General features: G+C 36.4%; 1 protein-coding gene across 1 annotated transcript; it reads left to right on the top strand.

Moving 5' to 3' along the window:
- The first annotated feature begins 6,294 nt into the window (after window positions 1-6,294).
- Window positions 6,295-22,582, top strand: LOC140242006 (rho GTPase-activating protein 19-like). The gene is made up of 15 exons (XM_072321750.1): window positions 6,295-6,396; window positions 7,747-7,991; window positions 8,310-8,402; window positions 10,041-10,250; window positions 10,979-11,229; window positions 11,837-11,929; window positions 12,795-12,896; window positions 13,725-13,892; window positions 14,114-14,143; window positions 17,573-17,698; window positions 19,079-19,150; window positions 19,784-19,909; window positions 20,390-20,689; window positions 21,206-21,445; window positions 22,471-22,582. Exons 2-15 carry the CDS (start codon window positions 7,772-7,774, stop codon window positions 22,501-22,503), a joined length of 2,064 nt encoding a protein of 687 aa, XP_072177851.1. The 5' UTR covers window positions 6,295-6,396; window positions 7,747-7,771; the 3' UTR covers window positions 22,504-22,582.
- The last annotated feature ends 4,620 nt before the right edge of the window (window positions 22,583-27,202 follow it).

The raw sequence follows: 27,202 nt of genomic DNA, 5'->3' as shown, positions 1-27,202 counted from the left end.
AGAGTTTGTAATCTTGCAGTGAATGAATTTGTTTCATTTTATTTGTTCCACGTGCATGACTTTGTTACATATTTTCATAAGTGAAACAAACGTTTATAAATTGGCCATTTTTTTTTTTCTTTTGATGAAATGATCATTGTTTACTAAGTGACCTCATAAAGTGTTGAATTTGCCCCATCAGATTGTGCAAAACGAGCTTGGTGTATATACTTTACTATAAAAACTGTTGATTTTTTCTGTTGTAAATATTCAATAAAATTATGAGTGATTAATGCTTGTGGTTCAGCATTTAAGTAGTGTGTCATGTAACACTCATCATTCTAATGTGTTCATTTATTCCCATTCTTTTTTTTTCTTTTTTTTTTAATATTGTAAGAAATGTAATTCCTGCTAATTCTTTCCTAACTGCAAAATATTGGCAGGGATTTTACTTTTGAAAGCTGTGATTAGCGCCATACAAATGCTGTGGATCATCGTTGTCATCATCATCATTTTACACTTTTTATAGTCTTTTGTAAACAGTGATAAGTTTTAGTTTGTTACTGATTGTAATTTTTAGTTTCTCATTGATTTTATTTTGTGTGTGTGTGTGTGTGCTGTTTTTTCTGTGCAGTCCTACATATACACATACCTTTTGTTTTTGTTTTGTTTTTTAGCTGTGAGCTAATTGTATCCCTGAGGCTATCCTTTCTTTTTCTTTTTCTTTTTCCTCCATGTCTTTGTGTTAAAGGTACATAACTGTATTTTAGTTGTGTTGTGTCTTCATCCGTCCATTTTTTCCAGCCTACCGTCTGTCTTTCCTTTTGTCTACTATGGGTCATATAAAGGGTTACGATACAAGATGTATATGCAAAATTTAATTATAGTTTTTGAATTTGTATAATTTCAGTTGTTCAATGTATAAAATTTCATTTTAGACTTCACAAATGATAGAAGACAGTGTGTATTATCAGTTTTGTTTTCTTGAAGTGAGCTTCACATAAATGAGACAAAATTGCCATAAACAGCTTATACATACTTACAAAATTGGATATATTTGATACGGTTCCACAACATTTTCTCCTGTGGCAGTTGCTCCCATGAAATGTCTGTGCACTAAGCCAAACATAATTTCTACCCACAAACCTCACTCTTACCCTAATCCTAATATCAAACTAAACCTAAACCCCTATCACAACCCTATCCATAAGTCCTTGGAGAAAATAAGACTACATCAATTGTCACAGGAGCAAATGTTGTGTCATCATCTTTTTAAATACACTTTGAATATGTTTGCTAACTTCTCTTTGGAGTAGTTTACTGAACTGTTTTACATGAATAGAGCTCAACAGATTATACTTAAACACTTTTTTTTTTCCAGCAAGAAATATGTACTCGCAGAACTCACAGCATTTATGTAATGTATATTTGTATTGATTTAAAGTGCTCGCTTTAAGTAGAGTCATATTCAGTTCAAATGTCAAACAACTGACATTTAGCTGGATTGCCTTTTTTTCGTCATTTAATAACTATACCTCTGTTGTAAATATCATAATTGAGTTACTGAAGTATCTAATCCTTTGCCGTGTTGTAGTCATGTAGCAGTGTAATGAAGTGAGTGAAAAATTCCATTGCCCATTAATGTTGAAATTTAGTATTCTGGAAGTGTTGAGAATTGCATCACATGACCCAAACATCTCAACTTTTTTAAAATTAATTTAGTGCTTTGCTCAGATGATTACAAAAAAAAAAAAAAAAGATGTAAAAGATATTTAAATTTGTCATTTTCTTTTGGATTTATGTGTGGCGAAGGATTGTACATTCATGTCAAAGATATAAGTGGCCTGAATGACTTTGAAAATTTATTGTTTATAATACAAAACTGAAAGTTATACAAAGTTTACATTTTTGGATTAGTTTGAAGTGTGATCTGAATGTTGCATTTCACTCAGTTCTTACCAACAGGCTCTTTGAAATGTGACGTGATGTAAACTAGGGTTTTTTAGCTAATAGGATGTATGCTGTAGTTGATATAAACTACAATTCTGATATGAAGTGTATAGAAGAAAGTAAATGCATAGTAGACAGGAAACCCTGTTTTGACAAGTTTACCAGGACTGCTGAATTTATGTTGTTATACCTGATACCTGCTTGTAAACATACGGAAAAAAAAATGGTACGTGCTGATTACAGTCCTGGAAAATCAGGATCACCGAATTCACCTTGTTAAAAGCAGTGCCTCATTGTAAGTGAGCTCATTATATTAAGGTTTCCCTGTTTTATAAAGATTACTGCTAATGGATGTGTTTATATACGTTTACAAGTGCAAGTAGTGGTGTATTTTTTACAGACAAGCTTATATGCTGTGTAAATGTGGCTACTATAACAAAGTACTATTTAGGTTTGACTTATATCTCAATTTCTCTGGTAATTACCATTGTCTTTCAAGAGAAAATATTTTCGGAGCAGAATTTATGTACATCAAAGAAATTATCTTTTCAAAATTGAATATGCCCTGTCTTCTGTTTTAGCTTCATCAAAAGGATCCACACTGGTATTCAGTACGTTATGAGAGTTTTTGAAATATAAGACGATATGTAGTCATCTAAATTTTATTTTGAAATATGGTAAGGTAAGCCTTGATATGAAAGAGTTATATTTTTAGTACCAAAAGTGTGTTGATTTACATCATCATAGGATTTTGAAAGATTTTTATAAAGCATTTCATAAAGTGGTGATATTTGACAAATGTCAATGTTTTGGAAGTAAGATTGCTCTTTGAAATTACACAAATTTGAATGTAGTATGATGTGATTTTATTGATTTAAAGAAATGCACTTGTTACTTTCATATTTATGTTGGGCATAAATGTGACCTCTGTTAAAACAAACAAACAATTGGTGCAAACATGTGTGCATACCACATTTGTGCTCTGTATGGGTATTTTCATAAAGGCGATCCACTCATTTGACGCGATCTTACAGTCAGAATTCTGATATGTGCATATTTAGTTTATTTTATGCATGAATATCAATTTTTATATTGATGTGAAATATTGCTACAAATCTTAGATTTACTGGCTTTATTCACAAATAAACATCTGATGATTTAGGTCTTAAAGGTGTAATGGTGGACTTGGAAAGAGTAGATGACTGATCATTTGATAATCTAATAATCACCCATTCATTTAGATAAAGGGAATTCATATGTTTTACGATTGGATCTGGCATGGGATTAATTTGTATCTTTATTGTATTTTTTATTTTTTTGGCCATAGAAATTGTAGAGTCTCTCTAAATGAAAATAAAGGATAAAAACTGAAAAATGTACATCTCTACTGCTTTATTATTCTTACTTAAAAATGTGAATTACTCTTTCCCCCTTCATACATGTAGAAATGAACAGATATTTACTAAGTTAGTTTCTCATGTTTCACATAATATGCAAATTATATGAGGGAATGACGTCATCACCTCAGTGCTCTAAATGTATGCATAAAATATTCTCAGTCATTACCAATGATCGCAATTCCACCTTGACAAAGTCCATATGAGGAAAATTGGAATTGTAAAGGGAATTATATGCACACATAGGTACATGAGTGCTCAGGAAAAACAAAGATATAGACAGGACAAACGAGATTGGGAAGGGATGGTTAGAGAAAGATAGAAGGAATGAAAGAAGGAGAGTTTGAGAGGAAGTACAAGCACTGCTTTTTAGCTTTCCTCCCCATTTCCAGGATTTCCGTATACACTTGTAGGCCTACTACTTTCAATTCATTTATTTTGTAAACCTACCCTTTCTGTATAATATATACAGTGTATTTCTGTTGCTGGAAATGGAAAAATGAATGAATGAATGAATGAATGAATGAATGAATGAATGAATGAATGAATGAATGAATGAATGAATGAATGAATGAATGAATGAATGAATGAATGAATGAATGAATGAATGAATGAATGAATGAATGAATGAATGAATGAATGAATGAATGAATGAATGAATTGACAGATTTTCCACTAGCATGGGCATGATACATGTAATTAAAAGTTCAAATTCCCCATCTCTTTTGGTTGAGATGGGGGATTTGGATTTTAACTTTTTCGCAAGATAATTAGAAACTACTCATAAAATATTAATGGGCATAATACATTCTAAGAGAAATTCAAAGATTTATTTGAATGGGATTTGAAATGGCTGAGATATTAAAAAAAAAAAAAAATGATCCCAGGGAAAGGTGGAGCCCACCTTTAATTAATTGAGTGTTAGCAGTATTAGGGCATGTATTTCCTTTTGGATATCTCGGGCCATTTCAAAACTAACTTTCATAAAATAAACTGAATTCCTCTTAGAATAGTATTCCCTATACTATTTCATAAATGGTTTCTCATCACACACACACTCACACACACACACACACACACACACACACACACATGACAAATGATACCTGAAGCCCAATCTCAACAAAAACTATACCATCCCTTTAGCATCAAGTAAATGCAAATAAACCGATAACAATGTCAAGAAGAAAAAATTACATAATGCAGTATTATTTGAGAACCAAATAAAGCTGCATGTCTAATTCTCATCTAGATGCAGCCAGACTTGATGCATTTTTTGCTTCCAAAATCTTGGTCCTGCATAAACAAATGTATTGTGTGAGGATATATATATATATATATAGTGCACAATGAAAGAACGTGAACTTTGTTAGCTCATTATGGAAGTAAGTGGAAAGATAAAGAGATTAGAAGAGAAAAGGAGAAAGGCCTCTTCATATGAAAATGATTATGTCTTGCCTAATTTTAGCTTATTTATCTACTTTGTTCTTTGATTTTCTCTATATTGCTGAAGTGTTTGTTTTGTTGGTTTGTTGGTTGGTTGGTTTGTTAAGGCTGTTTGGTTGGTTGGTTACATATTAAATCTCTTTGTACCCTAATAGACAAATCACCTAGCCTGACTTTGTGAATATAGGGCCTATAAATCATTTCATTTATGTAGTGTTTAAATAAAGTGCATGATACTAGTAATGCAAACAAGTGTGACACAAGATACAGCAAGCCGTGGCAAGACAGGAACAGATACATGGAGATAAAGACAAACAACTAAACAAATAAACCACAAAACTCATAACAATGAACATCTATATGATAATAATGATAATAATAATAATAATAATAATAATAATAATGATAATAATAATAATAATAATAATAATAATAATAATGATAATAATAATAATAATGATAATAATAATAATAATAATAATAATGATGATAATAATAATAATAATAATAATAATAATAATAATAATAATAATAATAATAATAATAATAATGATAATAATAATAATAATAATAATAATAATAATAATAATAAGAATAAGAATAATAATGATAATAATGATAATGATAATAATAATAATAATACTAATAATATAATGTTCTTATATAGTGCGATTCAACACAAAATAGGTTCTCAACGCGCTTTACATAATGAAACAAAGTTACAACTGAAAAGTGGAAAAACCACATATCATAACGGTATAATTCTAGTACACGACTGAAAAATTACTGATCATTGTAAACTAAACGAAATAAGTGAGTTTTCAATTGTTTTTTGAACAACTCTCACAAGTATATAAACTTCATCTATCATGCCGTGCAATTAACATGGATAGCTGTATATGCAATGTTTTGTTTGAATATGGATGAATCTTGTGGCAAGTTGTGCAACCAGTTGTCTTTTGGCCCCCCCCCCCCCCCCCCCCCCCCGTCCCGCTATGATCGAGTATTCCGCTATTTTACATCACGCACACATAACCTTGAAACAAAGTTAGGCATAGAGCTAGACAAAAAAAAAAAAAGAAACAAACAAAGACAAAAGAAAGGATCGAAGAAAGAGAGATAGAGAAAGAAAGGAAGAGAGAGGGGGAGGGGGAGAGTTTCACGCTCGCCAAAATTGAATGATGATGATGATGATGACGCCTCATATATTCCGTGTTATTTGTCTTTCCTATAAGCGCGCATCAAAACAATGGCTGCCAAGACAATACTAGTACTCGATGCAAACACGTCAGAAATGACAGGTGTTTCCCGAAAACCATTCTGAAGAATTTACTTCTTGGGCAGTCGAGTCCTGCGTACCGGGACTATCCACAGAACTCTGTCTGCATAAAATCACTACTACAGTCATGACGTCATCAGACTGTGGCCAATCACTACTCGGCTATCGAAGTAAGCAAACTTGTACCAAATTTGATTTCCACGGGAGCTGTTTGTGTGTCACTTTCGAGGCACAAAAAAAATCAGAGTCCCAACAGAGAGAGAACAACGAAAATATCACCTGAGAAGTCAAAAGTTTAGTACATGACCAGTTTATTGAAGCAGCGAATGATTGATTGCAGAAAAAGTAAGTATGCTATTATAACCGTCGAAATCTGAAGTGTTTATGATGAGGCGCACGAGAACTAAGTGAACAGTCCCATTCGTTGTTATCGGTGTATGGTTTACGTTCATGCAGCGACATATTCGTTGTCTTAGCTTTGCTTTGGACATGGTTAGACAGAAAGATCCGTCTGTCCGGAGGAGTCTTTTATTTTTTTGACATTATCGCTCTCCTCCGTAGAATGTATAAGGAGGGGATCCGTGAAGCCAGACGCAGTCTCCGCGGAACATTTCCCCGACGACCAGATACGATAGTCGATACAGACCGATCTTTTGATCAGTCGACTCAAGTAGTCAAAGCTTTGCTGGTTAACCAGTTTCCTGAACTACTGAAGCACACACCAAACAACCACACACCACTAACTCTGAACGTTCAGCATCAAACCATTAAATGTTACTCTCAACACGTATAAATGTTGTTAACACTTAATCCAATAAAATGCGTGGTTTTTAAAGCTAAAAAGTAAAGATCAAACAGTGACGTGTCAGTGTAAAATTATTTATTGCCCCGTGCGTGTGATTCCGTGATTGTCAATTGCGAATTGGTGTTAACGTAAAGACAAAAATTTAATTATTTTAACATTTTATATGGCCCATATGGCCCGCGATAACCTGGGGTTTGTGATGGTGGTGTAGCACTGCACTACTAGCAGGTAATAGCCCGACCAGACGCTGTTAATACGCTACGCGAATACAGAGTGTCCCTGTCGCGCTACGTATGTACAGCGGCGACTGGGCTGTGTATAGTTAAGCAGGTAACTGCCGACATGTCGTCATCCTCATGGTCGTAATGGTCGTCTTAAAAACCTAAATTTTAATTTATGCTTTGCATGTGGTCAAATTTTGGCATGGGAGGTCGAACCTTGGATAATCTGCTTTATACTAATACCCATTGTCTAGATGCATGTGGTCAAATTTTGGCATGGGAGGTCGAACCTTGGATAATTTGCTTTATACTAATACCCATTGTCTAGACCTCTATATGGATGATCCAGATTTGGTCCTTCTTGAACAAAGTAAGCTGGGTCATACTCATGGTCATGCATGGTTTGTTTGTTTGGTTGTTTAACTTGATTGTTTCTTTCCTAGGAAGACAATGATCAATGCTGCATGCTGTCGAAAGAGCAACTGTGCAGAGTGAGCATTATATGATGAGTTATGCAGAATTGCAGTGATACTCATAGGGCAGTTGTGATCCTTATGTTTGTCATGTAGAGTCTATCATGTAATTAATTTGAAGTTTGTAGTATTTCAAATGTTTGTTGTTGTTTTTTTCAATGTTTAAGTGTCACCTCATTCTGTATCCCCCTGCCAGAAATTTGAGGAGGTATCAGTGCAACATGAGTGACCGGGAGTTCCTGTGCAACCCTCTGTACTACGTGGAGGTGATGAGGCACAAATATGCTGAGACGTTGGTGGAATGGTGCTGTATTGAGTTGTCACACATCCTGGACTTCAGCGGCACAGACAGTCTAGGACAAGTCTTGATGGGCAATGTGGATGTCAAGCAGGGCAAGACGATCATAAGGAAGTTTACACGCCATAGGAAAAAGGAGAAAGGTAGAATCTACAGTGATTCTTTCACTCGATTTCTACATGTATATATTGCTTGGATCACAGATTTAGAGCAGCATGATTTTTTTATACTCCATGAAATCTATTGCTGTAATGTCAATCCCCATTAGTCATCACTGTGATAAACTATCAGCCTTCTTTCCAGAATGAATGGTGCCAAAGTGGTTCATGTGCCTGGCAAAAGTAGTTCAAAATCATGTTTGTTTAGGCATTGTTTTTCTTTTAAATATTTGTCTACTTGATTAGGTTTTATGTGCTGTTTCTCACTGCAAATCCATTGCTCATTTGATTTTCTCTTCCCAGCGGCAATCCAACCCCAACTAGCTGTGTTTGGATCCCCGCTCAGTGAGGAAGGTTACTGTCAGGTTCGCCAGCTCATTGAATACCTGAAAGATAGTAAGTCTACTGATAGTAACTGGTTGACTACCTCAAGGGTAATAAGTCTACTAACATTAACTCATCGCTACCTCAAAAATAGTAAGTCTAGTCATATTAATGCATCATTTTGATGTATCCTGCCATAGTCATTGAAGTCAAAAGGGGACTGAGCTTTTGATCCTAGCAGAATCTTCGTCAAAGGCAAAATGACGAAACAGGCAGGGAAGGCAATCACATATAAAGGACTTCACACAACAAGAACAGTCAGGGGAGGGCTAATGACACAGAACAAAGAAAACAAAAGGGGAGGGTTGGAGGTCACAGGTAAGGAGCCCAACAGGTATCAAAAGGGAGGAGGATTAGAGCAGGAGGGTGGACAGACAAAAGGCAGAGGAGGGTCAGTGATGATCCTGAGGAACATGGGGGCAACCTTTAAAGGATAAGGATGAATAGGGAGGCAACATCAAACAAGATGAGGAACAACAGAGGGATAAAGAAAGGAAAAGAGCGAAATAGCAACAGCAAGAGTGAGATGGGGGGGGGGGGGGGTGAGCAAGCAGCAAGCCCTAACCTGGTGTACCAAAAGGAAAGGAAGAGTCAACCAACAAATGCAAGTTATCAAACATATATACAAATGTATAGTCATTGATACATGATGCTACAAACACACTTGCTCTGTGCTTGGGCAAGCAGACTTCTCTCATGGATGCAAAGAGCACAATGTTTGTCTGTTTGATGTATTATATGACTGCTTGCTTGTTAAGGTAGACAAGAGTGGGAAAATATGTTTTGCAACATCTTATCTTGATGAGCAGATCATTTCCTACATTGTTATTTTGGTGAAGTGATCAAACAAATTAAATAGCCTGGATTGTAGTTTGGGGAAGATCATATCTTGAATTTAGTCACTGTATTTTCTTTGTGATATTTTGGTTTCTAAATACATTATGATCAGTATGTTGACCTTTCTGCATGGGAAAACCATGTGCTCATAAAGTATGAATAGAAGAGGAGAAGGGAGGAAGAAGTTAAGGAGTAGAGGGGACAAGGGAGAGTTAAAGAGGGAGAAACCTTTTTAAACTGAGGCATACACTCACATGCATGTTAAGCATTGTCACAAGCAAGTTTCTAAACAAATTGATATGAATTTATAGTAAACCGCATCTGTCTTGAAAGCCTGAAAGATGAATATGGTGAAATGAAGATTGATCTTTTGTGGATTTCTTTTTTAAAGAAAAATCTCCACTTTTATCAAATTGGTAGGTGCTGTTTATTGGCATAGAAAGATTCTTGAGTATCTACATCTATATACTGTATACACTGAATCGCAAGGTTTTTATTTTCGTGAATTTCGCGAGTCAGGTGCTATCCGCGAAATTAAAGACACATGAAAATATTGACTCTGATCCCGATGTGGATGTGACATACGCGTGTACATTTCTCCATTCAGTACAGGACTCCACGATTACAAATTTAACCACTCGCGAAATGGGCGGGAATTCCCGATTCGCAAAAATTTAGACTCGCGAAATATATGGTGTATAAAATAGTCTCTGTGTGTCATACCACATGAACAGTGATGGAACACAAAATATACAGCCGGACACAATGAGTATAATCCTTATTCTATCATGTGCACTCTGTTTTTATTCACAGACGTGCATGTGGAGGGCCTGTTTCGTATCCCCGGTAATTCACACCGTCAGCAGCGACTGAAGGACCTCCTCAACCAGGGCAGGGCGGTTGACCTCCAGAGTTCAGAGTTCACCCCACATGATGTAGCCTGTGTCCTCAAGAGTTTCCTCAGTGAGCTCCCTGAACCACTTCTGACAGACAGACACTACGGTGCACATGTCCAGGCCGCAGGTACTAAAGACTTTTTCAAAAACGATATCTATTCCAAGAGCAATCAAACTGAGCTCAACAAACAATGACCACAAATCACTATCTAAAAGTAGCTTCAGAATACGTCGTCTTGTCCCAAAGCTGCCAAGCCTCCCTAATTGCACCTGAGGCTTTTTAAAAATGTATATCTTTTCATGTTTCTGACTGAAAAAATGTAAAGGCCTCCCTCATTCATGAATTACATTTGCTGGACAAGATTATATTTCTTATTGGTTACATTAATTTCTCTATTCTTCATTTTCATGATTTCTCAAGTATAATTTCCCTTTTAAAGTTATACAAGGAGTAATGATTATGGGGTCATTACATTTCATTCTTTAATGTGACATGTATTACTTCATAATGTATTAGTTATATTTTGAAATATATGATGTCTTCCATTATTTACTACCGACTTAGGTTATCATGACCAATGTCGTACATGTACCAAGAGCATTCCAGCTTTGTTATGTAAGAGTTGGAATGAGACTGTGTTAAAGTCCACAAGGTTTGCACAACCTTTTGACAAATTGCTCCAAAAATATATTACATGCATGAACGCAGTGTTCTACAACATTGCATGGAGAGATAATACATGTAGCCACACTTCAAGGTAAAATCTATAGAGCTTAGAATTTCACTTGTGCATTTACATATGTACATGTATTTCCTTTTTTGCTTCTACTCCCCAACCCCCTCCTCCTATCCAGATCTCACCTACAAACTTGAGGTACTCCCCCACCACACCCCTGAGATGCTGGGGCGGATCCGGGCCACCCGTACCACCAGCCAGGTGAAGGCCCTGCGCTACCTCTTCCTCATGCTGCAGCCCTGCACTTACAAGCTGCTCAGAGAAGTCATGGAGCTCCTGAACACCGTGGCGGAGAACGAGGAATCAAACAAGATGAACGCCTCCAGTCTGGGCATCCTCTTTGCTCCCCACGTTCTCTGGCCAAGATTTGTAAGCATTTATGAACCTCGGCCCTCCTTTTCATGACAGCCTTCTTGTAAGGGATTTTTAAACAGACACATATTCTGAATTTAGCCTGTTACAAATAACAATTTTGACATGTCATGAAGTCAATCAAATGACAATCATGTGTTTTGTGTCAATGAAACAGTTTCTCTGCTTGATTTTCTTTATTTCTATACAAAGGAGACCATCAGTGCAGGATACTATGAATGGAATCAATGCATTTAATCAACTAACACTGTTCTTATCGATGAGAACAGCAGGAGGGAATACAACTTTAGAGATGCTTTAATTGCACATTTCAAAAGTAAGAAGCAATTCCTAACTAGCAAAATCGTAACTTGTAAGTGCTCTCTTCAACATGTTCCAACCTGTACTATCAGAGCTCAAAATTTTTTAAATTTTCCCAAATGATCATGAATGCGATAACAGTATCACATCGATAATTTTCATGGTACAGCTGTATATGAGAAATGGGATGGACAATATCTTAATCATGCTGCATATAGTGACTTCAAATTCTATTCTCGTATTGAAATTTTTGATGATCTTAATTCAATCACATTTGTCTCTTTTCTCTTTCCTTGGATTTCAGCTGACAACAAATGACCTTAGGGATCAGTCGTATATCAACAAACTCAATTATGCTGTGGAATTCATGATCAGCTACTTCAATAGCATATTTAAGGTAAGATATATGTCGTAATAGTTTTACAGAGTGGTGAAATCAGTTAACATTGTTATCAATAGAGGTTGATGCACTTATGAGGCAAACTACAGTGTACATGTTATTTGACTCCCATTTTTTTTGCTCAATTTTCCACAAGTTAAAGAAGTGACAGACCATTCCCAGGGATCATTAGGTTCGACCACAGAGATTATACCACAAGAGGTAGTATATGTAGTCCAGTAGCAGAGGCAGCCGCACAAGGGAGCTGCCATTGCTCGGATCCTACACATTTATTGAACAGTAGATAGCAGCATTCTGTTAAATGCACTTGACTTGAATATTCAACGCAGTCAGCCTTGTGTCGTTTTGTAGTTACGTCACAGTGTTCAAGTAATCCTGTATGTTGCTTATGTTGTTTAATTTCATGACTTATTAAAGTGGGTATGTATGCAAGACAAACATCATAATGCCTCAACTGCTTTCTAGTCTACACTCAAGTTCCCAATGTTTATTTTGTGAATAACAAAAATGTCTGGACTCTACAAAATGGTTCAAATGATATATCATTGTAGAAATTGATCATCTAAACAATCAACCACATTGCGTTTCTGAAAAATAAAATGTGTTATGAGGATCAATAAAAAATCAAAATATGATATGAGAAGATATTACTTGAACATAGCCTTAGATCCAGTGCCTGGATGCGAGGGTGCGCTCCCTCTTCAACTTTGGACGCCTATTTGTATGCACTCATATAGCGACTGCCTACTCTATATATTAATAAAATCTCTTTGGGCGCGACATACATTTAACAGATGTATGTAAATCATTACCATCTTTGTGATTTGGAATGTCTAGTGTCATATTGTTTGAAATCTCGCAGGTGCCAGAGAGCATGCTGAAGAAATGTGAGGTGTTTGTAAAGAACGGGGGTGTGCTGCCCGATGACCAGGATGAAAGGATGGACTGTCAGGACAGTGCCAAGGTATTGTCCAATCTTAGGGGTATTCCCTTTCTCTCTAGTCATGTGATGAGGCAGATCATGTGATAGCTCTGAGATGGGATACCTGTGAGATGTAACCTCTAGTAGACCTCATCCTTTTACACGGTGGTTTTTGTTGTACTTTCATTTGTTACAAATCGATTCAGTGATGACAGCTTTCTGGGTATTGGACTTAAAGCCTTTAAAATCATCATCATCCAGTGTTGATCAAGATTTGTCTCTGATAACAGGGGTGACTGGATTTACTTCACTCTTCAAAGTGAAACAGCAACCACTCTGTCTCTCAAACCTTCTCGCCACCTTGCCCGATTTGAGGCATCCTCCTTGACGCAATGTATCATACTGTGGTAGAAATTATTGTCAATATAAGTGTGACTTGATTTTTTACATGATGTCTTTCTACTGAGATTTCAAAAAAGATAAATTCTTTACAACATATTGAGCATGAAGAAAGAAAGTATGTGTCAACAAGAATATTGGTAGAAAAAAAAATTGTGTTCTTTTCCTAGAACAGTAGAAATACACTTCAACAGAATTGTTGCTTTGAGCAGTTGGTTGATCTAGTCACCATTCTACATCAGTCACTAAGTTCTGAAATCTGCCTCTGTGATGAACTTGCTTGAGTAATGTCTTTGAAACATATGTTTATAAGATCGATGCTTCAGGGACAGTCATATACACAAATCCACACATGTAAGTCTTTCATGTAATGTTTTTGCTTCATATGGAGTATCTGCTTTGCGGTTAAATGACATTAAATGTAATAAGTACTTCATGAGATGGAACTCTTGAATGCCTTGCCCTGTCCAGTCTGATGACGAGCTTGAGAGTGACCGCAGGCTGCCCATCAGCAGACCAGGGCACGCCTTGGTCAAGGTCCAGGAGAGCAAGAATTGCACGGAGGAGGCCCTCGCTCAACTCTACGCTGATGTCCAGGCCATGCCGGACAGCTCCAAGAAGAGACGACTCATGAAGCAGGTATACATCACAATCTGCTGCATGGTATATTCACAGCTTGTAGCACAGTTATGGCATTATAGATCTAATGATTTAATTCTCCAAATGTAAAAGATTTCTTTGAATGAGCTGATGTGCTCTGAAAGTCAATATCTAATTTTTTTTTTTTTAGCGATATGTATCTTCATTTTAATGTTGTGATTTATATATTATATTATCCATAAAATTTCTCAATTCTTCAGATAGAAAAGTGTAGATCATCACTCATGATTGTATCACCTTTCCACAAGGAAGCTATCCATCTATGTACACAGACATTCCAAATGGCTCCTATTCCTTCACACATGCCTCAAGAACAAGGGCTGTAATATGTGGTGTTCTCCACTAAATTGCTGTGGTAGCTGATGTTTTCCAACATACTTTCTCATGACATGACATGTGTGGTTAATTGCTGTCTGCTGACCATTTACCTGGGGTAAATGATGACTGACCCACATCACAAAATTTTTATTTTCCGCTGTGGAAGAGCTGAATATTGAACACACTTGTGCATTGTCACAAACGAAACTGTGTCACTAGTGATGGATAGCTTCCGATGTTCCTGTTCCTAATGCATCTCATGTTTTAATACTATCAAAATGGAATTCATCTTTAGATATGTATCTGCAATTTATATTATGTATATCTACCCCGTACTCCTCACTATCTTTCCTTTTCTTGACAGTAGTTTCACAATCATATATACTCTTCCTGTTCGTGTTACATCCACTGTGCTATTTTTGTTGATGTTACTGGTGTTTGTCTACATTCCACAGGAGAGTGAGAGGCAGAGAAAAGTATTGCGACAGGTAGAATGGATCCACTTTTATTCCATGTTGCTTCTTGGTTGACTGACCGTCCTTACACCATTCACCCTTTTTACCCCATCCCATCCCATCCTATCCTATCCCATCTCTCCCCTCACTTCCTGCAGCATTGAATTTTCGAGGGACATCCTTTAGTGAAAGTTGTAAGAAAGCTTTCCAAACAAATTTTTAGAAAGATAAAAGGTTTCGTAATTCTCTCTTTCAACATCTCAAAAAAAAAAAAAAAAAGTCTGAACTCTGACTCTAAATTATTTCTCAGTTGCAGAAGAGAAAATAGAATATATCTCAACAGCTGCAAACTGAGATGCATGGATTTTTATCTTTAAAAATTAGCGTCATGGCAATCAATATAGACAAGGATAGTCTGTGATCGCCACTTTGTTACAGAAAACTTTGGACAGTATTTCAGTGAATGTCTGATGGTAAAACTATTGGATGTCTCTCAACATGTGTCACCACATTTGTTTTCCCCATTTTCTAATTCGACTCACCAAGATTCTTTGCTCAACAGAAGCTATTGGACAACTGCAAGTGTTGTTTCCATGGTGATTCCATTGAAGCATGTAAACCATTCTTCATCAGCCACAGAAATAAACATGTGTCAATCGTTTAGCAGGATCTGTTGGACAACTGTGTAAGAAGTGTTGTATCAACATGGATTCTGTTGAACATACATGATTATGAATGTCATTCACTTTACAAAAGTATGCCGATCATGCAAGAACAAACATGTTTAAGTATTGAGCCATATCTTGCCTGTAGTGCTGAAATCTATGTTGAAATACTATGCCTTCTTGCCATAACTATGCATACCCACCTCTGTATATCTTCTGAAAGTCTTATTTCTACAAAGTGATATAAAAACTTCTTTGCTGGCCTCTATGACCAGTGCATGTTAGGTATGCATCATCACTGGACAAATTTGACATTTTCACATTTACAACTCAGTAATTCTACAAGATGTTATTGCAAGCTCTTGCCATTAGATAATCTTCTTGATTGATGTGACACTTATCACTTGTTTTGTTTCTGCACATGGTTCTCACATGGATGCTGTGTCTTACACATAACTGTTGTTGTTTTTTTTCTTTGTTGCCCATTACAGTGTCAGAAAGATGTGAAAATCAGGTTACAGTGTTGTCTCTTTAATATAACCTTTTAAAATCAACTTAACTGAATAGCCAGATTTAAAAAAAAATAAAATAAAGGTCATCATAAGAGTTGATTTCATAAATCTATTGAATCAACTTGTATCATTGAGAATTTTAACCCTGAAATTCAAACTCGTTTGATCATTTTCACCAAAGTTCATATGAAAATGGCAGGGGGTATATAAAGAGATTGTATAGCATTGCTTGACAACTGGCACCATGTACATGCCTTTTCAGGATCCAATGCATTGTGGTGAAAGAACTCATGCAACCATATCTGTGAAAAGATTCACCAAAACATAGATCTATGAAGTAAAAATTATTTGGTATAGAATAGCAACACATATATAATGATATTTCTTTTTGTCCTCTTGCCGGGGATATTCTTTCCGGATAATATGATTGAAATGTCATTTGATTTTATGAAAGTGGAAAGAATTTTCACAACATTTTCTTTTCTACTTTTGTGATAGATTGAGTGTTACTCTTTCCTTCTAGTAAATGATTTATGTGTACTTGTGTGTGTGTGTTTCATGGCCCCCGTGAATTCAACACTTATGAATTTTAGAGTATGAGAAATGTGTCTTTATTTGGGCTTTTGTGTGAGTAATATGTTAATTGTGGACAAGTGATAACATCTCGTTTTTGTGCTCATCAATGAACCTTGATTGCAAAGGTGATTGGAACTACTGTGAACGACTCATAGATGTACATCATCTATCATCATCTCTTTGAGTTTTCTCTCTAGATCCACTCAACACATTGAAATCAGTCATTCTTTGTTCTAGGCTCTCGTTATCATAACCCAGGTTTCCTGAGTACAGATATTTCATCTTCAAACTCCTCTTTCTAGACTACCAGAGAGAACTTCACTCTGTGACACCATTTTACTGTAAATGACACCATTGTGGTATGGTGGTGTTCTCTGCAAACCTGTGTTGATGTGTTGGTATTGACCACTGTTTATTTGTAATAACTGTCTGGGCTGAACCTTGGTCTGTTCTGTTTTCAACTTCCTCGATTTAATTCACATTTGCATCTCTATTCAGAATTTCATCTTTTTGGAGCAAGCATAGATCTTGTTAGAGTTTTCTCTGCTGGTGGCTCTTCTGCTGTATACATTGCAACTATGTCTCATTCGAAGATTTGTCTCATTAGATTTACATTTTTTGTTGTGCCATCTACTGCCTCCAGTCTGTTTTTGTTGTTGTTGTATTTTTTATTCACTGTCTCTCAAACTTCTTATGCCAGTCTCAATCTCATTACTCTGACAAATCAGGTAATTTTCCTACTTTGCTATTTATAATTAATTTTCACTATGAAAAATGTAATGAGCTCCACAACTAAAAGTTTTGGTCTCTTCAAAAAGGAAAAAAAAGTGTAATTTTTTTTTTTTTTTGCAAGTATTCAACAGTAAACTGCAGTTGTAATAGGTTTATTGCTGAAATAGAAAAATGTAGTAAGATAAACTTTATTCTGGATCATAATGGCATATGGGGATAGTTGACATTTTCTACTTCATTTCAAAACTTGATGGGGTAAATGAAGCTTTAGATGTATCTATCCATTGCTGTTTTTTGCCCTATTTTGTGCAGAAATGCTGTTTATCACATGCTGCATTCATTTCATGTTAAATACCTTCTGGTTGTCACTTTTCATTGCCCCGCCCTTTGCATTCGCCTAGTTTGCCCAGAATAGCTACATGCCGGGAACACCCACCAAGGTGCGGGATGACGCCGTTCAGATGCTGAGGTCGAGCGAGAGACCACGAAAGCATCGACGGAGTCGATCGGCCGGCGAGGCCATTGTGGTGTGTGCCTCCTCATTTCCTTGTCTACATTTACATTTTCACTGTCTTTTGGGGGATGTTCATATGCAAAGTTACCACTACATTCGTCTATACCTCTGTTTTGTCATTTTTTTTATCAAAAAAAAAAGAGGCTCCTGAAATGTAGTCTGCAACTCTGGAATGCAATACTGATTCAAATTCATGAAATTCTTCCGTTAAGATGTTTTTTCATTGCAACTGATTGACTAATTGCCCTACATATGCATCAACATAAATCAGTTTCAATGAAAAAAAAAAGTTGTTGACCAACAGTAAAAAAAAAAAAAAAAAAACTTTTTTTTTACTGTGATCATATCATTTGATTTTAATCTTTATTTTCATGCCTTCATACTATGCTGTGAAAAAAAAAAAACTGCTTTGTAGCTGGCTAGACTGGTTGAAACTTCAAAAGTCTTGCATCTGTTCTTAGCTATGCATCTCATGGATAGTAGCACCAAAATACTTCTATAGTGGAGATAGTGAAACTTTTGTCAAGTATTAAACATGACATAGTATATGTGTCATGCTTATGATATTGGCTGTGCAATTGCATGAGTTGTTTACTTTTATCTTAAAACAGTTAGTATTCATTTTGCGACGTCGGCTCCAACATTTGCTTAGATGTGCATGACTGTCTGTTGTCTCCATTATTGGCCATTTCCATTTGGACCCTTCCATGATGAGTCTCAATGCCAGAGTCTCTTTTCTGTTGGAGAAGAACATTATTTTTGTGTTAGCATTTGTCAGAAATCATTGGCTTTGATCATGCATCTTGTGAATATTACCCACAATTTATTTCAAAAGCCTTTGAATAGTATTACCATCATACTCGTGTTCTCATGTTATCAAACTCTCATGCATGGAACATAAATGCACGGTTGGAACATAAATGCACGGTTTTAATTTAGCCTTTGTATACAAAGTTTTGTTATTTTGTAATTTAATGGATTCACAAACATGTCTCCAGTGCTAGTGACTCAAGCTGAGAGAGGCAAAATTCCTGGATATAATGGGCAAATTTGTGTTGCTGATACCTTTAAAAGCCAATTTCATCTCAGAATCTAACAGATGTACACATTATTTCCTACTAGAGTAGAGTAGTGTTTTCAAATTGGAGTTAAAGTAAGTGGAATATTTCTCCTTAATGAGTAGAATTGCGAGAAACATTTTCCTGTGAGTATGATAGAACCGTTCTGTTTGATTGGGTATGCCATGAGTAATGGCATGGGTCAAATATACTATCACTGATATGCAATCAAATAGAGAGTAGTGTATTTCCATTTTGCTGGAAACCTTGAAGTAAAGAGACATGTCACTTGACAATGTCTTTATTTCTTTGTCATTCTTTTTTTTTGATAATAGAAAGGACTGGGGACACCCTTCAGTAGTCGGAAAAAGAGATTGGCTCCCAACCCTCCACCTCAGAAAGTGATGGTGAGTCGGTATCTTTTCTTATGCCCATGCCACAGCTGTCATTTCCTCTCTACAATATGCCAGGGAGATGATATTTGCATGCATCAAATGCTATGTGTGGGACTGAGTAAAATCTTTGTTTGTCAGAGAAACATTGTAGGGAGGACTGAATGGAGGAATTGTCTCAGCCTATGTTGTTTGGACCTAGAGAGTGAAAAGAGGCATCAATTTCACTTCAAACCAAGTGAAAAGTCTGAGGAAAGTCTTGTGTAAACTGTATGTGGATGTTACCAGTATTAAACAATGATGTATATCTGTGGAACAGTTGTGTTGGTAGATGACCAGTGTGGGGGACCAACCCACACCCACGCCCCCCCCCCCCCCCCCCAAAAAAAAAAAAAAGTCAGCATAGTCCATTTTGGTAAATATGAGGGTGATTGAAAATACCTCTTATCCACAAAACATTTCTCTTTCACAAGTACATTGTCCATATAATCTTAAACAGGTAATGGTATGATATTACAAATTTTCAGTCGTTAACTCAGAAGCAGTCAGCATTGCTTAAATCATTTCCCTATGTACAGGTAGTTGTTATGATCTTAACACTGACATCCATGTTCTGTGGTTGGTCTGTTTGTTTTTGTTTTGTTTCAGTCAAGCTCAGTAGATGACCAGGACGGTGAGATTGAGACAGAGAGAGGGATGAATAACCTGAACAGCTGCGGAAGAAGACGAGCCAACACCGGCGGCAGTCTTGGCGAAGATCTCAAAACATCCATGGTATGCTCCAAGATACCACTTCCTTTCTTCCATCCCTGTACCTGAGATTAACACATGATGGAGGAGGAGTTTACCCAAAGGAAAACATTTTTCATTACATTTAATAGTGCAGTGGAGTATCTACAGTGCCTTCAGTGAAAATTTAAGCAATAAGTAACCACACCCTCCACTTAGGATCGAGGGGTTGGTATACAAAATTCTGTGCTGATTGAGCAGGGCTGTGGTGTAAATGTGGGCCTTTATTGACCTGTACAAATCATCCTGCAGGAAATCAACTTTGTGGCTTCCATGTTTAACATTAGACCATTAGACCAATCACTGTACCACTTGACATCCATGGCCATAGGTAGATTTGTGTATTGACACTCAAAGACAAAGTAGATATTAATAAACAAAGTGCTGGGAAGTGGTCATCCTCTATCTAGGATACAATTGGAATTAACTATTATGATTAGGAAACGAATTTCTTGTTATTTTCAGGACTTGAACATCCCAACACCTGCACCGAGGAGCCTGGGATTCCAGCGGCAGGACAGCTCGGTACCCAACCGACCCCGCGCCTCTCTCAGGGTGAGAAAACCCCACTCGTCAAAGTCTGAGCGCCCCGATAGGCCTACCACCGCCCCTCCTTCGAGGCCCGTCCTACAGGCCCAGAGCCAAAACATCACGCCCACCCGAAAGGCTCCCACAGCTCCGCCCAAGAAGTACTCACCCTTCATCGCCCCGCCAAGAAGCCATTCCTCACCCATAGAAATGGACAGTAATACGCCAAGCAGAGAGGTATGTAATTCCTGACATGTCATAGCTCTTTTATATGTATTTAATGACATGCACTTGTATGTACATGTACCTGTATTTTACTCTGTTTGATTGTATTGTTTTTATAAAGTGTTGAATGAACTAGATGCTAAATGCTAAATTGTTGCATCATGTTTTGCATCATGCCATTATTTTTCCAGTTCAGTATGAAGGATTACAATGTATTCTTATGATGTTTGACTAATTTTAAAACTATCTTCCCTACATGTTTTCATTTCATAACAAAAGATTTGATGATGTTTTGTATGTTAAATTATATACATTCAGTCATGAACAGTAGTAATGCAACGAATGTGTACCTTCAATAACTTTAAAAAATTCTTTGCATTTCACATTATTAGCATTGACTGAAAATTTGTCAGCTGTTGATATTCCCAGTTGTGGTAGATCAAACATACTTTTAATTATTATAAGGATGAAAAGAAGCTGTCTTAGGTATTGGTAGCCTAAAAAATCATTCTTGCCTTCATTTCACAGAGACAACCCAGGAAGATTATACCGCCCCCGCTTGACCACTCCTCCCCTAAGGACGATGACCACTTGTCACGCCACCATCGCTCCAGGCAGACGCCCATCCCAGCACCCAGGATCAACACACCTCCTGTGGCTAGTGTCCCGAGGAAACGTAAGAGTGATGGTCAGCCAGTGGACAGTCCAATGGTAGTGGACAGTCAGCCGGGGTCAGGGCGCAGACCGGTGGCAAAACCAAGGATAGCGGTATGTTTCTGGAAAGATCGTTCACTAAAAGTGGTAAATAATGTTCACAAGTAAAAAATGCAGTGGCTTCATCTTTTGTAAATGACACTGTAGTGGCTCGATTAGCCGCTTATTACTTTGTGTTTAGTAGCCCTGTGTAATGGCTAGTTTAATTTTTGTCACTGTTTCAGTATTGAATGTCGGTAAGATTTTCCCAGCCTTACATAGCTAGTGGAAATTTCCATGCATAGTTGTTTGACCTTACAATCTAGTTCAGACCGGTTCATGGTCATGTCGTGTCGCAATAACGTAGCACACGTTACGTAGATTTATTATTCATCATATAGTGTTAATCCAATCACTGTAGATTTTTAGTGCGTATTAAGTGCGTAATCAATTTTTCCCACAACACAAATATACAATTAGCTCACATGAATTGGAAGAAAAAAATGATTAGCAGCATGACTCAGGAAACAGTTTACACTAAAATCATTCAACTCAGGTATTTTCTCTTGGAATACTGCTACATTTGTTGTTGTTCAGAATGGCGTCGTGAACTGTGGTAGTCTCCTTATCCAGTGTTGATGACACCAAAACTTTAAAAATTTGTAACTCTTGAATGGAGTGTCAATTTTCCTAAACTTTCATAGATGTGTTTGACTATTAAGGATATTGCTTCTTACACTCAGTCCACATTTATGTTTAGGCTTTGGTTTCACTTAACCATCCTCAAACTGAATACTAACATCAATATCTGTCATTACAATATATCAATGTTTGCATCATGAATGCAATATTGAATAGTTTGAAATTTCATTTGTCTAAGGGCACAAAAAGAATGCAACTCAAAATGTAGACCATACACATAAAGGCCAGTTTATAGTACTAATGTACTTATTTTATATACTCATAATTTTCTTTTTGTATACACTATAGTTGGTATCTCCTGTCATTCTTTTATACTGCTTTCATTACATAGTCTGTCTCTTTCAAGCTTTTATTGTGCCAATTATTGAATTTGATACATCCAATTTCTCACTGTACAGGACCGCAAACAGGCATTTCAGACGGCAGTGTGAAAAACAGAGTATGGCAGGAAGACTGGATGGAACTTGCAAGTATGATGGGCCAAATGGATTAGCGTGGCCACCATATTATATTATCCCTATATTTCACAGTAGAATGTAAGTAAACACTCTCACTGTAAGTACATAAACTTTATACTTGAGCCAGAGATTGCTTAGAATTTGAAATATCGTGAGCTCAAGATTTACTCAATTCACTTACACATAAGTTTCTAGTGTAAGTAAGAGAACATATTATATTTGTTTGTGTATTATTTTTGTTTATTATTGACACGAGTGGTTAACTTTTCCCCAAGTCAATGCAACACAATTGTGAAAAACCTGTATCAGTTTTGACAGCGATTACTAATTGTCTCCCATTAGTATGTTGTATACCTGGAAATATTCACACACATTTATATCAATGGAGGGGGGAGGGAATCATATTTTGGCTTGCTATTTTTCTTTTCCCCTTGTGCATTTATTCTAGCACATTTGTGACCATGCATCACAAAACCAACAAAAAGTTGTCAGACATTTAGTTAAGGGCAGATTCTGAAAGAGTAGACTTTAAGCTTTAAAATGATGTATAACTCAATTCAAATGGACTCACCTCACCTATGTGAATATTGGAAAGAAAGCACACACTCTGGAAAACGTGAACTGAGAAAAGAGACTCTGAAGTTGAGGGTCTATTCAAGTGCTTAATCTTACCAAGCCATGCTCTGTGTAATGAATGGGACAAAAAACAGGATGTAGAAATCCATAGCAACAACAAGGAAGGGATTATGACATTAAGCTGAAATTGAGCATGCCCTATTAACACATTCTAACCATGACTAATACCAACTTTTAAAGCAGTACCATCATCCTTTCAGAAGTCCCTCATTAGAGTGTGTAAAGGGTTTTTACAAAATAAAAAGGAGCTTCTTAAACATACCTAAGCATACATTTGTAAAGAAAAGTGTTCTAGAAAAACTCCTAAAAACACAATTTCCTATTTGTTTTATGATCCCAAACTTGAGAACAATGTTGAAGAAGAATTGCTCTTTCAGAAAATATGAAAAACTCAGGATTGTCTAAGTTGACTCATTCAACCTATTTTTAGTCCTCACATAAAATCAGGTCATGCGATTTTTTGTTGGTTTGTGATACATGGCCACATTTATAAGATATTGACAATCATCTGATAACACACAAAATTCATATCACCTAATTGAGCAAGTAAAAAAAAAAAAGAATTAATGGAGCAAAATTTTCTACCTTTAACCCTCTTCTAACTGGGCTATTTGAGACCAAGTTTTTACTGAGGGGGGGTCAATTTGACCCCCCATTCAGATCTCGGCCGCCGATCGTGCGATCGCCGTGAAATTTTGCCTGAAGATAGAGCTGGATGTAAACTACAAGATAACATGGTCATACAATAGAAGAATATTGCCTTTCTATTTTTAATAAATTAATTATGCAAATTTGTGCATGAAATCATATTTTCACCTATAACTCCATTAAAAAGACTGAAGGATTGCTAAATTTTTGTGTCAGAATTCCTCAAGACACATCAAACAATTTTCTTTAAAAAAATTAGCACAATCGAAATCAATTTCTTTTGTTTTTTATTGTTTTGTTAATTTCTTATGTATTTTATTGTTTTTTCGACCTTTTGTTTTCTATTGTTTTTTTGCCAAAATTTGTTGCAGGCACTTTTTCAGGCTTATCTACACTAGAATTGATTAATTTCAATGGTTAAAAGTTGAAATAATCTAATTTATATCAACTTAACCAAAAAACACAATTTGCATTGGATTTGCACACGATATCATGAATTTGAGCTGTTTTTTGGTTGACATGCATATGCAAAATATTACGTAACTTCAAAACGGTGTACCCGGACGTCGCAAATTTGGTCTCAAAGTATGCGGGAGACTTCAATGAAAAAAGTCGTGAAACGACGCGGCAAAATCTTTGCGCGTTGCGAAATCGTGGCGCGAAACGTCGAGGGGGGGGGTCAATTTGACCCCCCCCCCCCCCCCCCCCCGTTAGAATAGGGTTAAAGATTTTTTTATATCCTTGAGACAGATTCAGCGTGGAAGTCCTGTACATCTGTAGTACTGAAATTTTTGCACTTTTGCATAAACATTTTTCTTACTTTGCCAAAACATAAGAGCATTTGTCCTAACTTAGCTGCATTCCCGTAAGCCAAATTATTGAAGATAATGTGTATGTAGAATGTCTGCATTTAAAGTTTATGCCATCACATAGAGATGTTTTTATTCAAACACATGCTGAAAATGCTTATGTAAGATATCATTTACCCAGGAATGGGCCACAGGATCGGCCCCATTCCGGTACAACAATGCACAAAAACGGTGGCAATAAATCAGACATGTACTGTTCCAGTACCATTCTACACGCCAAACACACACTGTGCTGCGGTAACCAAAACCTTCCATGATGCGATTGCTTTGGGAGCGATTTGATTGTGGTCCAGGCCATGGGGCCGTGACCAGACTCAGTGTGACAGAGTCTTATATTGCTAAGAATGTAGGTAAAGAACTCGGAGCATTGGTGTCTCATGGTTTGACATCAAAGAGTGTGTGTATGTTGTATGGCTGCCTGCTCTCAATTACTGTACTGATGTTATAATTGCTGCATAATTATGCTTGCTTGCTGCATTCACTGATGGGCAGAGATGACTGAATGTAAAACACAGTGACACTGACTGTTGATTACATAATCTTTCTAATCTCTAGTGTATCACGGGGTAATCATCTGGACAGTGTTGCATTGATTCTTGACTGAATGAGTTTGTCTAACCCACTTAGTGTCCAAGGTTTACTCTATATTTGGGGGAAGCGGTAAAGAAAATTAAACAAAATTCAGTAAAAACATAAATGAATAAATAAAAAATCGCAAATTATTGTTTGAGTGCATGGGCACACTAAGGATAGGAGAGGTATAAAAGCTTCCGTACTGCAGTTGCCTACCAGTATATAAATCTTTCAATCTTATTGTCAATTTATTTGTGTACAATGTCACTGTTATTATATAAAAACAGTGGTGCCAAGAGGGCTAGACAGAAGTTGTGACAATTCTCACTATGTTGGCTATTTCCTGCACATAGCTTAACTTAACACTGATTCCGAGATTACCCTTTTGACCCAAATACAGCGGAACCTTGTTATAAATACTGTAGGTCAGATACAACTGTATAACAAAACCCTCTTATAACAAGGAGATTTTGCAAGTCCCAACTCTTTTATATTTCTTTGTTTTTGTACCCTGATATAGTGAGAAATCTACAAAGCAAGGTAACTGCAATGGGTTTTATGCTTTCATTATGAGGTACACCTTACATGGTGTTACAGTTGGTTTGTTTCATCAGTTGTCCAGTATGTCTACTAGCTTTCCTGTATCATTTTGAAGATTGTACTCATCTACAGTTCTAAGTTAATGCATGAAAGAGGTAGCCTATTATGTCAGACATGCGTCCTTTGGTGATATGTGTGCTTACTGTAAAACAATATTTTCGCAGCATGAAATTTTCACGAATTGGAGCCAACAGCCTTTTTCACACAGCATGAAATTTTCGTGAGTTGCCTCTAATATTCATTGCATATAGTGTAGACAAGAACTTTCGCGTGCATTTTAATTTCATGAATCTCAGCTCTCACAAAGTTCGCGAAATTAAAATGCACGCAAACGTTCCTCGTTTTACAGTATGTTTAGAAGATAGCACATTTTGCTTACTTAGCCATTGTGATTTAACATTCCTGCATTTGTTCTATCATGATTATTATGGCTATGCAAATACATGCTCATTGATGTGGAATATTTACACCATATTCATTGTTCATGAATGTATGTACATTCATTAAGAATTTAGTTCTAAAAGGTCCCAGGTTAGTTTGTGTAAGTACTATATTGCATTAGTGCCATTTGGGCTGAAAATTTCAGATGGTAGATAATTGGTATAGTCCCTCAAGGAAGGTTAACAAGTAAGTCACTGTGTGTATAATATGCAGGGCATTTCTCTCTTCTCTCTCTCTCTTTATTTTATTTATTTATCTATTTTTTTTAATCAACAAGAAGCAGGTGTATCCCTTTAAAATGTGTGATAAACTTTTGGTGTCATTTTTAGTGAAGACAATCACAAATGTACTTTGAACTAACACACATTGTTGTAACTAGCAGGTTGGAATAATTTTTAGACATGAATGGCAACACATATACCATTTTTGTTTTTGTTCTTCGTTTATCGATGATACAGTATTCACCACGTTGCTTCAAGATATTTCACAAAAGACAGTGGTCTAAACATATAAACCACTGTTCACATTTGAAATTTCAGAGAAATTGAAAAACTAATTATTATTTTTTTTTTTCTGTGCGGTTTTGTTTAAGAGTTATCTGTCTTTGACGTATCAGTACTGTACAGTGTACATGTATGATGTTGCTGTAACAATTAAAACTGTCAACTCAAACAAGTGTCTCTGCATTTCTATGGCAGTAGCTAGTAGGAAAAAGTAGTGTTGTGTAATATCAGCTTGTAAAAAATGGAACATAATCAGAAATAACAAAGTAAAGACATGAGAGAAAATGTTTATGCTCTCTTTGATGTACAATTCAACGTTTCTTTTAAAATAAGAGACAAATGTGAAATGCATTTCAATCAAAGTAAGTATACTGATGCACATACACGTACAAACTGATTCAA

This window comes from Diadema setosum, chromosome 18 (assembly GCF_964275005.1).
Source record: "Diadema setosum chromosome 18, eeDiaSeto1, whole genome shotgun sequence".
Classification (NCBI taxonomy): domain Eukaryota; kingdom Metazoa; phylum Echinodermata; class Echinoidea; order Diadematoida; family Diadematidae; genus Diadema; species Diadema setosum.
The sequence above is the reverse complement of the archived record's forward strand: the minus strand, read 5'-3'. Positions and strand labels throughout refer to the sequence as shown.

Excerpts from the sequence above, each read along its gene's own strand:
- LOC140242006 (XM_072321750.1), top strand. The coding sequence starts at position 7,772 with ATGAGTGACCGGGAGTTCCTGTGCAACCCTCTGTACTACGTGGAGGTG. Across the intron at positions 8,403-10,040 it reads CATTGAATACCTGAAAGATA|ACGTGCATGTGGAGGGCCTG; the intron begins GTAAGTCTACTG and ends TTTTATTCACAG. Across the intron at positions 14,144-17,572 it reads GTAGATCATCACTCATGATT|TTTGCCCAGAATAGCTACAT; the intron begins GTATCACCTTTC and ends GCATTCGCCTAG.